This window comes from Ictalurus punctatus, chromosome 19, assembly GCF_001660625.3.
Source record: "Ictalurus punctatus breed USDA103 chromosome 19, Coco_2.0, whole genome shotgun sequence".
In the NCBI taxonomy this organism is placed as follows: domain Eukaryota; kingdom Metazoa; phylum Chordata; class Actinopteri; order Siluriformes; family Ictaluridae; genus Ictalurus; species Ictalurus punctatus.
Window position 1 is genome coordinate 14,058,398 of NC_030434.2, and position 15,751 is coordinate 14,074,148.

A 15,751-nucleotide genomic window follows, 5' to 3' on the forward strand; every position below is an offset into this window, starting at 1 on the left:
CACTGTCTTACGTCAAGGTGAACGAAGAAGCCAATCGGAGCCAACATCGGGCCACTGAGCAGAAGTGCGCTTTTGATTGGTGAGCTTCAGTTCTGTACACTGGCGCACTAGCTAGAACTCACAATCTAAATAGAACACAGCACAGTGCTTTAACCAGAGCTGTTCTAATCCAGAGTCGACTCCTATTCGAATCGGAGCGAATCGAGAGCGTTGACTCCAAGAGTCCCCACACAATAATTTTTCACCTCTCGCTTGGACAGGTAAAAAAGCTTTGTAAAATTAAATAGTTCAATAAAAGTACAGTGCATGGCGCACTAAAAAGGACAATAATGTTATTTAGCAACGCATTTTTTTAACCAGGTTCACTGTGCGGAATCTATGTAGACTTTCTCTTTGGGGCCGACTCTTGATTAGCACTTTGGGATTCACTTTAAGTTCCTCCATGTGTCTGTGACTTCCCAACTCATCATGCTCAACAAACATCAAGGCACATTACGGGAATTCTATAGCCACTAGTGTACATCATTTGGTCATTACCCCTTTGCAGTGCATTGTGGGATTTCATAAGCAGACTGGTATTTATGTCATTTATGCTTTTAGGCAGTACTTCAAAATGACACAGCTCTCAAAATGTTTGTGCAATGGTCTCAAAGTATAGTGAACAGGGGCAAGTTTCAGACATATTACTAGTGTTTACCTATTAGCTTATAAGCATATGGTATATCTGGTGTGTATATACAGTTTAGTAGGAACCCCTGTTTCTGCACCGTTCTGTGTTAAAACTAGAAACTGTTGTGTGGGTGAAAATTGCAGGAGATCAACAGTTTCTGAAATACTGAATTCAGCCCATCTGGCACCAACAACCATACCACAGTCAAAGTCACTGAGATATCACACACACACACACACACACACACACACACACACACACACACACACACACACACACCGTTCTGATATTTAATGTAAACATTCACTGAAGCTCTTAATCTGTATCTGCATGATTTTTGGAGCAATGGTGAATGGGATGTCAGGTGCTAGTTTAAAAACTAGTTTGAATTATGCAAATGTCTATATTGCAATATATGCAAAAGGTAGATCAGCATTTATCTTACCATCACCTTTTCTTGTCTCTCAATGAAGGTTTTTCAAATTTGTTTCAAGTTTATATGTGAAACTATTATTGTTGTTGTTCTTGTTGTTGTTGTTGCTGCTGCTGCTGATATAGCATCATTGAAAAGACGAATGGCCTTCTTTTCCCAGCCTTATAAATTCACCCTTATATTTTGATTCCAAAGGTACAAGCATATAGAAAATGAACAACATAATGCACATAATGTACAGTGCATACAGGTCTAAAACAATCCTACAGATAGAAAAAAAAAAGAATGAATACTAAATAAGACATTTTAGTATTTACTACTGCAATACTACTGTAAGAAAAGAAAAAGAAAAAGCCTAGTGGCCATTTAGGGCATTCCACATTTCTACAGACATGTGCACAATAACATACAGTCTGTATCAGCACTTGTATGATATGTAGTAATGCTCAGTAGCTGAGTACCCTCAGTACTTTGCTCACTAAGAGACTGTTTCAGTCCTTCTAAGTAAAAAAAGGGGGAGAACCAGCATAAATGGCAAATCTGCTGATATAAACCCTTTATTTATTTATTTATTTCACTTTTACGGCTGGCACTTGTGAAATATGCTCATGGTTAACTCTCAGATTCTTGGCTGTCACTTAAAGTTCTAAAACTTTGTGTCCATCTGTTGCCCTTGAGGAGTGCCATCTTTATTAGGTGAAGCCGATTCTGCCAAAGAGAAGACAGCGAGCAAGCTCTCTTGTTCCTTTCTGGTTCTGGGTAAATCAGAAGACGGCCTGATGAGAATCTGTATACGCTAGAGACAGAAAGAGAGTGAGAGAGAGAGAGAGAGAGAGAGAGAGAGAGAGAGAGAGAGAGAGAGAGAGCCTTTGCTTTTAGGTTTTACTGTAATACATGAAGACTCACAATATCAGGATAGTATTTTTTGAGGTGTCATACCTCTTTTAGAGTTCCTTTTGTGTTGCCAATTTTGTAGATCATCCATGCAGGGATACAGAGCATTGAGGACAAAGCAAGGAGCCAGCCTACTGCATAACCCCACCAAGGATATGCATACTCATTATTGTATTTAAGAGGTGTATATTTGATGAGAGAAAATGCAAATGTGCCCTAAACAGGAACACATAATCACTTGGTTAAAAGCAGCATGTACTCTGGGTGGTCTTCAATGTGGATTATATAATTGGATAAACTACTGACTACAGTCCAATAGCACATGAAAGGAATTATTATTAGTTTAATTATTAATTATTATAATTTCACACTGTAATCTGTCATCTGAAAGTAAACCAAAGTTAATCAGTATCAGCCTCAGCTTTTCCCAAATTATATAATCAGCAACTGTGATGATTATAGTTTTTTAACCCTGGCTTAAAGTAATAAAGTGTGTCTCACTATGCAGGTGACTGGGGTGAAAAACATCCAGCAATACTTAATTATAGGGCCTGGGCGGTAGCCAATCATATCCTCCATATTATCATAGAAGCGATCTGCACCTGAGAAAACAAGATCGGCGGCCTCATCATGAAAGAATCAACAAGCAGAAACACCAGAAATCTTCTACATTTCACCCAAATCTGGAGAAAAGATATGCAAGACAAAAAAAGTTGCCCAGTCAGATAGCACAGGCAGAGGTGACTGATACATAATTATGAGATTTCAAATTCATAGAATTCTTTAATTGTTTCAGTATCAGCAAATTCAAAAGGAAGCAAATATTTAATATTTTTTATTTTTCTCTTGTCTTGTATTATCTCCAGCTAAAGCATACCATAAATCCAGGCAATGCATACTGTCTCAAATATGGCCATGAAGAGCAGACACATGCCAGAGGCTGCATAATAGTCAAAGAGCTGGAAGATGTACATCCCACCCTGTTTAACACAGAATAAAATATGTAGGTTATTTTTGTCAAATAGCTTAGCACTCAAATGGGTCATAATCAGATGAATTCTGGTGAGCCATTTTTTTAAAGAGGCAATTTTTTTTTTTTTTTTTTTCATATCTAGTAAAAGATATACTCTCAACGGGGCAGATTTAATAAAGATTTGATATATATCTTTCACCTGGAAATGTGGATACAGTGAAAGAGTGGATACCTTTGAAAGAGATTTAAGATACATAATTATATTTTAGGGTAAAGTTTAGACTATATACACTGTTCTAGGTAAAAGATACATATAGTTACAAAAGATAAGGGTACTACCCCAGCAACAATGAAAACAGTTTAGTACCCTATGTTTGAGAATGTACTACCATTCTATGAAACGTAGTCCATGAGAATGCAGTTGCCAGTTGGAAAGACCAAAGAGACTTTTTTTTGTTTGATTGCTTCTGTTTCCCTTTTAATTCACAGCTTGGCAAATCAGAATGTTACTGACCATAAACCCAATTAAACAAACTAACTGTTCTGTGCTTTCATTGCAGAAGTGAAGTGCTTACTTCCATCAGCATGATAAGTCCCACGAGGAAGGAGAGGATGCACACCACTAACAATAAGAGCTCCCTGCGGTTCTTACGGCGAAACACAGTGGGATACATGTCTACTATGGCCGTAACCAGGCTCTCGACACACACAAACTATGGAAAGAAAACAAAACAATTTGCTTTAGATGCCCAGTATTGTGCAATGGTTGTTCAGGTAATCACAACAATAAATAACATGGTACATGCAATAACCACGCAGTTTGTCGCACTGTTTAAAAAATGATGGATCAAAAATTTATTTATGAGAACCAAAAATGGTATTATCAACACTCCTAAATAAACAGTACATAGTGTTGGTGAATGGTAAGTGCTGTTGGAAGGATGTATCTTCTTTGTACTTTGCCAACCAATGTAAATCAATCCACACAAATTAAAACTGATATCTTGCACTTCAAGTTAAGTAGTAAGACACAGTCAAAGAGGTTCATTTAAGTTTAATGAGTATGGAACTCCACATAATCTAACTCTAATAATGAATGGATTTAAAAAAAAAAAAAAAAAAAAAGGTATTCAACAAACCAAGACGTTCAACCATTGATATGAAGCTTTCTGTATTGAGATGCTTAGATAACATTTATGAAAGGAGATTCCTTTGTAGTTTCTCATGGGGAAAGTGTTTTTTCACTTAGTTTCTCTGTAACAAGCTGCACGTTTTTTGTATTATTAACTTCAAGAGAAAATAAAAAAAGAAAGTAACAACTGTGTATAGCTGCTACAATGTAAGTGGATAGGAACTAGCTTATTTTGTAGACATTCCACAACAGTAAATGTAACTTTAAATGGTTATAACTATGCCACACCATTTTTTAATGAATGAAATTTAAAAAGGTAGGCAAATTTCTGTGGTATAAGAGGAATAGAATGCTTCTGAATATGCTCTGATAAGAAACTAATCAACTTTATCACTTTATCATCACATCACACTGACACTGATTTTCACATAACAGCAAGCCACATCGTGTTTTATCACACTAATTAGCTCAGCTTTGCTCCATGTTCCCTGCTCTCTTCAATCAAACCCAATCCATCCGTCTCACACCCAGCTAAATCTTCTCACAATGCTAAGTCATTCACCACTAAAGAGGACACACTTATCCACCAATATACACTATATGGCCAAATGTATGTGGGCACCTGATCATTACACCCCAATCTGTCCCTGAATATCCCATTCCAAAACCATGGGCATTAATATAACTGCTGTAACAGCCTCCACCATTTGAGAAGGTTTTCCACTAGATTTTGTAATGTGGAAGTGAGGATTTGTGCTAGCCACTAGAGCTTTACTGAGGGAAAGCTCTGATGATGTCAGGCGAGGAGGCCTGGTGCGTAGTCAGTGTTCCAGTTCATCCAAAGATGTTCCGTGGGGTTGAGGTCAAGGCTCTGTGCAGAACACTCAAGTTGTTCCACTCCAATCTTGGCAAACCATGAGTTTGTTCATGGTGATCACTTTGTGCAAACAGGCATTGTCATGCTGGAACAGGTTTGGGTAATTTAGTTCTAAAAACTGTAAGCTACAGCATACAAAGATATTCTGGACATTTGTGTGCTTCCAACTTCATAGCAACCACAAGAAGACAAATAGATGCAAATAAATGCACTGCAATGCATAATTCCGGGTAGATGTGGGGCATATCTAAAGGTATTTAGGTAATAGAAGCAGCTAAACACTAACCTGGCTGTCCAGTCCAAGGAAAATAATCATGATAAAGAAACAGCAGGCCCATAGAGGAGAGAAGGGCATCAATGTTACAGCACGGGGGTATGCAATGAAGGCAAGGCCAGGGCCTAAAATGCAGCAGGGTATAAGTGAAAGCTTTAGTTATATTAATGCAGATGTACATCTAATACAGAGAACATGTTCTGAAGATCATCATCATAATCAAAACATACATTCAACCAAGTCTCATGCAAAACCTGCTGGCATTTTGATATACTGTGAAATGTTATATTAAGTAAAAAAAAAAAGAAAAAGAAAAAAGAAAAAGAACAACGACCAATTTTGTTTCTGACCCTAACCATTGAAAACATTTCATATTAGTTGACTCTTACAAATGCACAATTGTTAAACCATTTTATATCACTAGTGGAAAGCAAATGATTTAATATTAATTTAGATCTTATAAGGTGATGCTGCAAAAGGCCTGAAACTGATGAAACACTTTATCAAACGCATCATTTCTGATAACTCGGCTATTTCCCCAGAGTGACGTACCGGATTCAGCCACTTCTGAAATCGGCACATTCTGCTCATATGACATGAAACCAAGGATGGAGAAGATGGCAAAGCCAGCCACAAAGCTTGTCCCGCTATTTAAAAAGCACAGAGCCAAGCAGTCCCTGTGACAGATTGAAACATATGTTATGAAAGCTGCATTTCAAAATACAGCGAATTGCAATTCCTATATAGAATGCACAGTGCAGTTGTCCAAATACATACAGTACAGACCACACTGTGAATATAATGATGATCATATGTAATACCTGTAGCAGTTGTTGTTGTACTTGTTGTAGCTCCCTAGTGCCGTTAAACACCCCAAGCACAGGGCATATGAGAAAAAAATTTGTGTTCCTGCATCCATCCATACCTGGAAATCAATATATTTCAACATAGTGACCATTAAAAAAGCTGTTCTGTTTCTGAATTTGTTCTTGTGTTTCTGGATTTGCGTTTTTCTGGATTTGTGTTTCTTGTGTTTCTGGATTTGTGTTTCAAGTTTTTGGACTCATTGTTGCATAGTCTGATTTGCCTGTTTTGTTTGTTGGTTGATGTGTTTACATGCAATTAACAAAAAAAAGCTGAAATCTGTTAAATGTTAAATTATCAGTCTTTCTGACTGTGATATACTGTATATATTCTCTAATACCTTGAATGCCCACACACTATATCATCTTTTAAAAAGGGTGTGGCGCCTTATGTTTTGGGTTATTGTCTTGTTGCATGATACAGCCATATTTAATTTTTAATATATTTGAAAGAAGTATTCCTGGACCAACTGCTGTGTTCTCACTAAATGTACTGCACTGAGAGAGAAAAGGCACCAGTGTTCAATTGAGATAAACGCTGCATATGTGAAAGCACCCAAGATAAATATTCTCTTGAGCAATATATCAGTGATTCTTCAGTGAGAAGTTAGCTCATTAAATGGGAGGAATCAGATGTTTTGACACAAAATGTGTAAATGAAGTAGGTTAAGTTCATAATAATAATAATAATAATAATAATAATAATAATAATAATAATAATATACAATGTAAATAATTTTTGAATTACTTTAATTGTTTTTTTAAACAATAATACTTGAACTAGTAATTTAAGGACTATAGGCTACTATAATCAGGTACTCATCGACCAATCAAATCAAAGTGAATCAATATTGCTGTGATTTAATAAAAAAAATAAAAATAAAAGATTTTTAGCTGCCAGCCATGAAGAACCTGCTGCCAATAACAGTATGCAATATCTATAAAATGTGTGGTACAACTCTAAACAATCTAGCATTGTTTATATCAAATCCATGTCAGACTTAGCTCACAAAGCAAAAGGATCAGAGTTTCCAGACTGCTGTGAACTTTGAAAGCAAGCAAACTGCTGATTTAGATTACAAAAACAAAAACATTTTAGACTGTGTGTCCGGGACCATGCTGTTGTAATCTCCACTCTGTGATCTCCATCTCAGAATCCAGATGTCCTCAGTAAACACTCTGAACACCAACTGAGGGTCTCGACATCAACTAAGGCACCTGTTTGTTGACCCTTAATGCACCATGAGAGAATCACTGAATTTACAAGGACATATTGTGGATGTAGAAAAAGGGATGATTGGGTTGTACCTGTGGATCAGCTAAACGTCCCAGGTCAGGGTACAGATAAAACTGGATGCCTCTGCTGGCCCCAGGCAAGGTGAGACCCCGAACGAGAAGCACCAAGAGCATGACGTAGGGGAAGGTAGCAGTGAAATATACTACCTGCAAGGAAGAAGACAAATGAATATTTAGTAAGTCATATAAACCATGGCACATCTCCAAATCCTAGGGAGAATAAGTGATCTAGTTCAAACGCAGTATTTTACATGAAACAGACATTAGGGCTGGGCTATATGACTATATAGTATCCATATAGCAATAAATTCCTGCACCTTACACATTATTGAGAGTACTGCACATGTCATTAGTACGGTTAGTATTGACTCTATTGTTACTCTCTGTAATAATTAACTGGGTGCATGTTGAAATCCATTTTTTTACCTCATTTTCTGTTAAATCTTTAATTTTTGTTGATATCAAATAAAGACATCACTGAAATATCTGTTCTTTCTGGCACTTTGTTAGTAAATTTAAATACTGTGGTTTGCCAAAGTACCCCCCTCCTTAAACTTTTCCTGTTTCTGTGAAACCATTTGCCATCAATCATTCATTTTCAGTAGCTACATTATCCTGGTCAGGGTCCTGGGAACACTGGGCTCTAGGCAGAAATACACCCTGTAGGGGACACCAGTCCATCACAGGACACGATACACACATTTACATCTATGGGTAATCTTGTGTAGTCACTCCACCTACATGCTTGTTTTTGGCTGGTGGGAGGAAACCGGAGAACTTGGAGGATACCCACGTGGAGAAGGGGAGAAGAGAAACTCAAAGACAGACAGCAGCCTGAGCTATCGTAGGGTGTCACATGATCTCAGTATAAATAACCTTGTTCCTGGAAGGCCAGAGTTTGTTAGAGAAAAAACCTTAACAAACAGCATCATGAAGACCAAGGAGCTCTCAAAGCAGAATGTGGCACAACCTAGAGAGAAAATATTTGTCCATCATTACCCAACCTCTAAAAAAACACCAACCTTTCCAGTAGATTTCACTCCTTTCCAGATGCAGAAGTAGCAGAGGATCCAGGCCACCAGCAGACACAAGGCCAGATCCCAATTTAGGGATCCCATGTGGTCAATACCAGAGGAGAGTCGCAACACCCTTCTCCTGTTTCCATGCACCAAATAGACATTATTTCACTTAGGCTGTATCCCTGTTACATCCTAGATGTACAGTCAAATACAAAAAGTTTGCAAACCCTTGCAAAATGAAGAAGACAATTTTATACTGACAGGGCATTTAATTTAGGCTTCACAGACATTCCTTGATCGCAAGTTGTATATGTGGTGGGATTAATGGTGAACATATAATATAATATAATATAATATATAGTCATGTGAAAAAATAAGTTTGACAAGCAAATTTAAATTAACAAAAAATAGATCAGTCACATGGAAAATGTAAGTACACCTCTACATTTATCACATCTTCAAATCCATAAAATTAGACTCAGGTGTTGAAGACTGGGTGCCAGTGATCAGAACCTGCTTAGGGAGTGCAGGTGGAACCTGTCTTATTTATACCATCATGCCAAAATCTAAAGAGTTCTGTTCAGAAAAAAAGGTTGTGGATGCCTATGAGTCTGGCAAGGGAAGTAAAAATATCTCCAAATTATTTGAAATACATCATTCCTCTGAAAGGAAAATAATCTACTAATTGTGCAGATTTCAAACGACTGCCAATTAGTCCAGGACTGGCCGTCCCAGCAAATTCAGCCCAAGAGCAGACCGTGTGTTGCAAAAAAGTCTCCAAGAACCCCAAAATGTCATCACAGGATCTGCTAGTAAGTCTTGCAACTGTTGGTGTCAAAGTACATGCTTCTACAATCAGAAAGAGATTGCACAAATTTGACCTGCATGGGATGCATACCAGGAAAAAGACTTTGCAAGACTACAGTTTGCTAATGAGCTTATATGCAAAGAGCAGGCCTTTTGGAATAATGTGGTCTGGACAGATCAATCAAAGATAGAGTTGTTTGGCCACAGTAACAGCAGACATGTTTGGTATAGACCAAAGACAGCTTTTCAGGAGAAGCACCTCATACCAACTGTGAAGCACGGTGGTGGAAATGTTAAAGTTTGCGGTTTCTTCACTGCCCAGGGACTGGATAGCTTGCATTCATTGAGTCAATTATTTTCTCACATGACTTTATATACAATATAAGTATCTGCTTAAAAGTTTTCATTTCCCTTCATGCATGTGATTTGAGTATTCTCTGAAAACTTTTACAGTATGTATACTGCCTGTGACTTCTTTCCTTTTCTCCCAACAGCTTTTCAATCCCTTCAGTCATAACATTGAACCCAATATGAAATCAGTTCAAACTTGCTCGAACAATTTATCAGATACTTCTTACCATATCTGTTATAACACTACCTTCTTCAGATGAGGTCTTCAAGAACAACAGTTAATTTTGTATTCCTTTCTTGCAGCAGGAAACACTCCATTTCATTTCACACTTCTTGAAATTCCATTATTTAGAGGTAAATTTTAACATGAAGGGGCAGCACAGTGGTGGAATTGGAAGTGATGCTGCCTCGCAGCTTCAAAATATATTCGATTCTGAACTCAGGTTACTGTCTGTCTGGAATTTCCCTGTGTTGCATCTGTGTGTGCAGCAGGTTCCTTTTGGCTTCACTGGTTTCATCCAACCTCCCAAAACCATACTTGTACTCTGCTCTATTCTAAATTGCACCTGGGTATGAATGAGAATGAGTGTGTGAATGTGTGTGTACATGGTACCCTGTAATGAACTGGTATAACATCCAGGGTATACAGTCCCCTCTGAAAGGCCAATTCTATTGTTTTTGCTATACATTGAAGACATTTGTGTTTGAGATCAAAAGATGAATATGAGACAACCTATCAGAATTTCAGCTTTCATTTCCTCATAGTTATATCTAGATATGTTAGATATAACAACTTAGAACATGGCACATTTTTTTTGAACAGACACATTTTTTCAAGTGATCAAAAATATTGGAACGTGTGACTAATAAGTGTTTCTTGCTTGCTTCTTTGAGCCCTGGGTTTCGCCTGTGAAGACTGCATTTGTTGTTAAACAGGATAAACCAACATGAAGACCAGAGAGTTGTCTAAGTGAGAAAAGCAAGTTATTTTGAACCCGGGAAAAGAGGGAAAATATATCAGCGCCATTGCACAAGCATTGGGTATAGTCAATACAACAATTTGGAAGTTTCTGAAAAAGAAAGAAACCACTGGAGTACTAACAACCAGACATGGAACAGGTTGGCCAAGAAAAACAACAGCAGATGATGACAGAAACATTGTGAGAGCTGTGAAGAAAAACCCAAAAACAACAGTTTCGTAGAAGAGTTCAATCGCAGAAATGTATAGGACATACCACAAGATACAAACCAATCATGAGCAGTAAGAATCAGAAAGCCAGATTGGAATTAGCAAAGAAATACAGAGAGCCACAAAAGTCCTGGAATCAGGATTAACCATTACCAAAGTGATAGAAAGGCCAATGTGTGGAGAAAGAAAGGATCTGCACATGAATCAAAACATCAGTCAAACATGGTGGAGGTTGTGTCATGGCTTGACACAACTGAAAGAGACACAACTTTAAGAGGCTGGAAAGTCTTGAAAAGCATCACAAAAGAAGAAATCAACAATTTGGTGATGTCTGTGAGTCACAAGCTTAATGCACTTATTGTAAGCAAGGTATATGCAACCAAATATTAAGTGTTATTTACTTTAATTTACTCCAAAACTTATCTGTTCCTATACTTTTGCTCACCTAAAAATTGAGTGGTCTGTTGCAAAAGGTTCTATGTTTTATTTTGTATAACACATCTAGATATAAATACCAGGAAATAAAAGCTGAAGTCCTAAACTCTCATCTCATATGTATCTTTTGACCTCAAACCCAAACAAATGAATTGGTCTTTCCGTTTCGGAGGGGAATGTTTCCTGCCTTGCTCCCAGTGACCCTGACTAGGTTAAAGATGTTAATAATGATGAATGAATAAATAACCTAATGTAACACAAGTAATTTTCTTCCTTCCACTCAGAAACTATGGTATGCAAAGTTTTGTAGTTGACTGTAAAAGTAACTATACCATCGAATTCTGAGTTCCAAGCCTCACACAAAGTTACAATAAGGTAAAATTAACATTTTCCACTTATTTTCTAAAGTCTGAAGTGAGAACACTATTTTGTTTTTGTAGAAAACAAAAGCAACTGGTCCACTTTTTATACTTACTCCCAAAATTCAATGACAGGAGACGTAGCATTAGCAGGCACTGTGAAGTTGACCGAATCATTCCTCTTATGGAACTCCACACAAGAGTCTTTCAAAAAAAAAAGCACAACAAGCAATTACCCAGCATGCCATACACTGTATTTATCTACACTAGAAAGACTAATCGGTATAGCTGTTTTTATGATCATTTTATAATTCTCACCTAGATTCCAAACATTTTGACACGAGGACCATGGCAGCTCCCAGGAAAACGAGTGGTAGAAGTAAAAGATGGCCCATGCCAGAACAATGATGTAGTAGAAATTCAGTAAGGATACAATGACCTGTGTGCCGTAGCCTAGACCTGTGCAGAACATTGTGAGAGAGGAAATAACCCAGTATATAATGACAACAGATGAAAAGGACATTTGATTCTGTAAGGAAAAATATATTGGCGAAATAATTTCAATCTTTGTCTGATACTCTGTTATTTGTAAAACAGAATAGACAAATGTTTTACCCTCAAAGAGAGGGCTGATCTTTCTCCAGCAAGTGACACCTCCTTCACTAGTGTATTGGCCTAAAGCTGTTTCCAAGGTGAACACGGGGATCCCACATGTGAACAGGAAAATCAGGTATGGGATGAGAAAGGCACCTGCAAAAAAACATCCAGTGAGTGGCAAGTCTGAGTGAAAATGCTTTGTTGATGAGAGAGGTCGGAGGAGAATTGCCAGATTGGTTTGAGCCGATAGGATGGCTATGGTAACTCAAATAACCACTCTTTACAACCATGGTGAGAAGAAAAGCATCTCAGAATGTACCCCAAAACTTTGAGGCAGATGCGCTACAACAGCTGAGGACCACATAAGGTTCCAGTTCTAGTTTGTAACTGAAGATTGGGAAAAGATCAATCTTGTATGGTAGCTGGTGAGTGTATATTTAGTAGCTGAATTGATAGGGAAAGCGGCTTTTTAAAGGGTGGTTAGATTTCAAAGACCTCAAAACAGTCACATCTGACAGCTGCTTGGAGGTGGGAATCCAAGCAACTGCTGCCACTCTGAACTTTGACCTGTAACCTTTAAGATCTCTTCAAAATTCTCAGAAGGGGCTTTTATGCTAACACAACCTTCAAACCTATTATCGATTTTTTGATAGTGTCATCCAAAATGAAAAATCTTTGGCAACCTGAGAGAACCTACCATTGTCCAAGAGGAAACATCTTATTTGCACTGATTACCAGTCAATCTCAGCCTTCTGAGAAAATATACAAACACAAAAAACCCTCACCTCCTCCGTTCTTGTAGCATAAGTATGGGAATCGCCACATGTTGCCTAGGCCAATGATGGAACCAGCTACAGATAGCACGAATTCCAGCTTGTTGCTCCATTGACCTCTTTCTTCGATCTTCTGCTCATCTTCTTCGCAACTGATCCCATTAGCATGGCTTGTGTTGGCTGTATCTTTTAAGCATTTGAAATTGTGAAGTTGTGCTACTGAACATCCCGTTAATGAAAAACAAACGCAATTACAAAAAGCAGAGATTCATTAGAGTTTTATTAATTAATGAAAATAACTGTATTTCTCTGGTCTCTAATTTGGCTGGTACCTTTAACAATAATAGTTCACTGTAACACAGAATGTGTCTCATTACGTGTGTCAATGGTTCATCATAAGTATCATATCATACATTGATTGCTTGTAGATAGAATGATTACTTTAACAGCTTTACAAACAATTTAGCCACAATATCAGACATTCCTATACAAATATAAGCTTAGATTTGTGCAGCTCCACTACTTACCATTCATTGCACCAAAGCACACTGCAGCAAGGAAAATTCAAGCGTACACTCCAGTTGTTACTATAGAAAGAAAAAGCGGGTGAAGGTTTGAGTGTGTAATCCAACCTCATCTGGCCTGCTACCTCCCACTAAAACACCACCCCCTTACTCACACACACTCCAGACTGTTTTTTAATGCCCTACACTAATAACTGCAAGAGTTCACAGTGTGCAGAATGGCCACTGGGGGAAAATACATATTTGGGGTGAGCTATTTAAAAGATCCAACAATTTACATGCTTTAATAACATTTTTAATTTATTATTAATTATAAATGATTTATTATTAATTATCAAGCTCTCACAAGCTTTCATTCTGTGCTTCACAGATGAGACCTGAACATAAGTTAACTACTATTTGCACACTCTGATCCAAGTCCACATATTCAAGATCAATGACCTTACTCGAACCCTTTTCAACCTGCACATTTACATGTATATACATGTATATGTATGTGTGTATATTTAGTGTGTGTATGTGTTATATATATATATATATATATATATACACACACACATACATACATACATGTGTGTGTGTATATATATATATATATATATATATATATATATATATAACACATACACACACTAAATACATACTGTACACTAAATGATGATGCATGTACAGTGGCAAGAAAAAGTATGTGAACCTTTTGGAATTTCATGGTTTTCTGAATAAATGTCATAAAATGTGATCTGATCTTCATCTAAATCAAGGATATTGACAAATATAATGTGTCTAAAATAAAAACACAAAATAAATTCTGATCCCTCATGTCTTTATTGAACACACTCATTCAACATTCAAAATGGCAGTGGAAAAAGTAAGTGAACCCTTACAATTAATAACTGGTTGACACCCCCCCTTGGCAGCAAGAACCTCAACCAGGCGCTTCCTGTAGCTGTGGATCAGACCTGCACATCGTTGAGGAGGAATTTTAGCCATTTCTTCTTTGCAGAACTGCTTTAGCTCTATCATATTCTTTGGACGTCTCATGTGTATGGCTCTCTTCAAGTCATTCCATAGCATCTCTATTGGGTTGAGGTCCGTGTTCTGACCTGGCCATTCCAAAAGGCGGATTTTGTTTTTCTGAAGCCATTCTCTTGTGGACTTGCTCCGGTGTTTTGGGTCGTTGTCCTGTTGCATCACCCAACTTCTACACAGTTTCAGCTGACGTACAGACATTCTCAGATTATCCTGAAGAATTGTCTGATATACTTGGGAATTCATCTTCCCCTCAATGATTGCAAGCAGGCCCAAGTCATGATGTTTCCTCCACCATACTTTATGGTTGGGATGATGTTTTCATGATGATATGCTGTGCCCTTTCTACACCAGATGTAGTGCTGTGTGGTTTTTCCAAATAGTTCAATCTTTTGCTTTTTTGCAAAATTCAACCGTGCAGCAGTGTTCTTTTTAGTAAGCAGTGGCTTCCTTCGTGGTGTCCTGCCGTAGATACCCTGCTTGTTCAATGTTTTACGTAATGTAGAACAGAGATGAACAGAGATGTTAACCAGTTCCAATGATGCCTTCAAATCTTTGGCTGTCATTTGGGGTTGATGAGCTTGATTGATGAGTCTCCGTTGTGCTCTTGGTGTCATTTTGACTGGGCGCCCAATTCTTGGTAAAGTATCATCAGTCCCAAGTGTCTCCACTTGTAGAATGTTTATCTAAATGTAGACTGGTGAATTTCTAAAGTCTTTGAAACCACTTTGTAACCCTTGCCAGCTTTATGTAAGTCAACAATTCGTGATCGTAGATCCTCTGAAAGCTCTTTTTGGCGAGGCATGGCTCACATAAGCGTGTGCTTCTTGTACAGCGAAAACTCCAAAAGTTTGAGGGGTTATCATCAGTCAAAGTAGCTGTAGTCCACACCTCCAAACTCATTTTCTTAACGAGACTCCAGGTGTGCTAAAACCTGACTCCAATTAGCTTTTTTGGTCATTAACTCAAGGGTTCACATACTTTTTCCACAAGCACTATGAGGTTTTTTTGGTTGTTCTCAATAAAGACATGAGGGATCAGAATTTGTTTTGTGTTATTATTTTGAACACATTATATTTGTCAATACCCTTGACTTAGATGAAGATCAGATCACATTTTATGACAAATTTATTCAGAAAACCATGAAATTCCAAAAGGTTCACATACTTTTTCTTGCTACTGTATGTATATATAAGAATCCAGGAAGTAACTGCAGTGTAATTCCATAATAATAGTGGCTGTAGTAAAAATCAGGT

General features: G+C 37.6%; 1 protein-coding gene across 1 annotated transcript; it reads right to left on the bottom strand.

The window, feature by feature from the left end:
- Positions 1-1,644: 1,644 nt before the first annotated feature.
- LOC108279763 (sodium- and chloride-dependent GABA transporter 2) lies at positions 1,645-13,545 on the bottom strand. The gene is made up of 15 exons (XM_017494209.3): positions 13,470-13,545; positions 12,955-13,161; positions 12,188-12,322; positions 11,891-12,031; positions 11,689-11,776; positions 8,435-8,567; positions 7,425-7,559; positions 6,075-6,178; positions 5,806-5,930; positions 5,266-5,378; positions 3,546-3,683; positions 2,875-2,977; positions 2,499-2,599; positions 2,043-2,213; positions 1,645-1,899 (listed from the first exon to the last, which is right to left on the bottom strand). The coding sequence occupies exons 1-15, from the start codon at positions 13,474-13,476 to the stop codon at positions 1,750-1,752; spliced, it is 1,851 nt and encodes a 616-aa protein (XP_017349698.1). The 5' UTR covers positions 13,477-13,545; the 3' UTR covers positions 1,645-1,749.
- Positions 13,546-15,751: the final 2,206 nt, after the last annotated feature.

Coding starts and splice junctions, on each gene's coding strand:
- LOC108279763 (XM_017494209.3), bottom strand. Junction 12,032..12,187: donor GATCAGCCCTCTCTTTGAGG/GTAAAACATTTG, acceptor TGTTCTGCACAG/GTCTAGGCTACGGCACACAG. Junction 3,684..5,265: donor TCCTTGGACTGGACAGCCAG/GTTAGTGTTTAG, acceptor TTCTTTCCATAG/TTTGTGTGTGTCGAGAGCCT.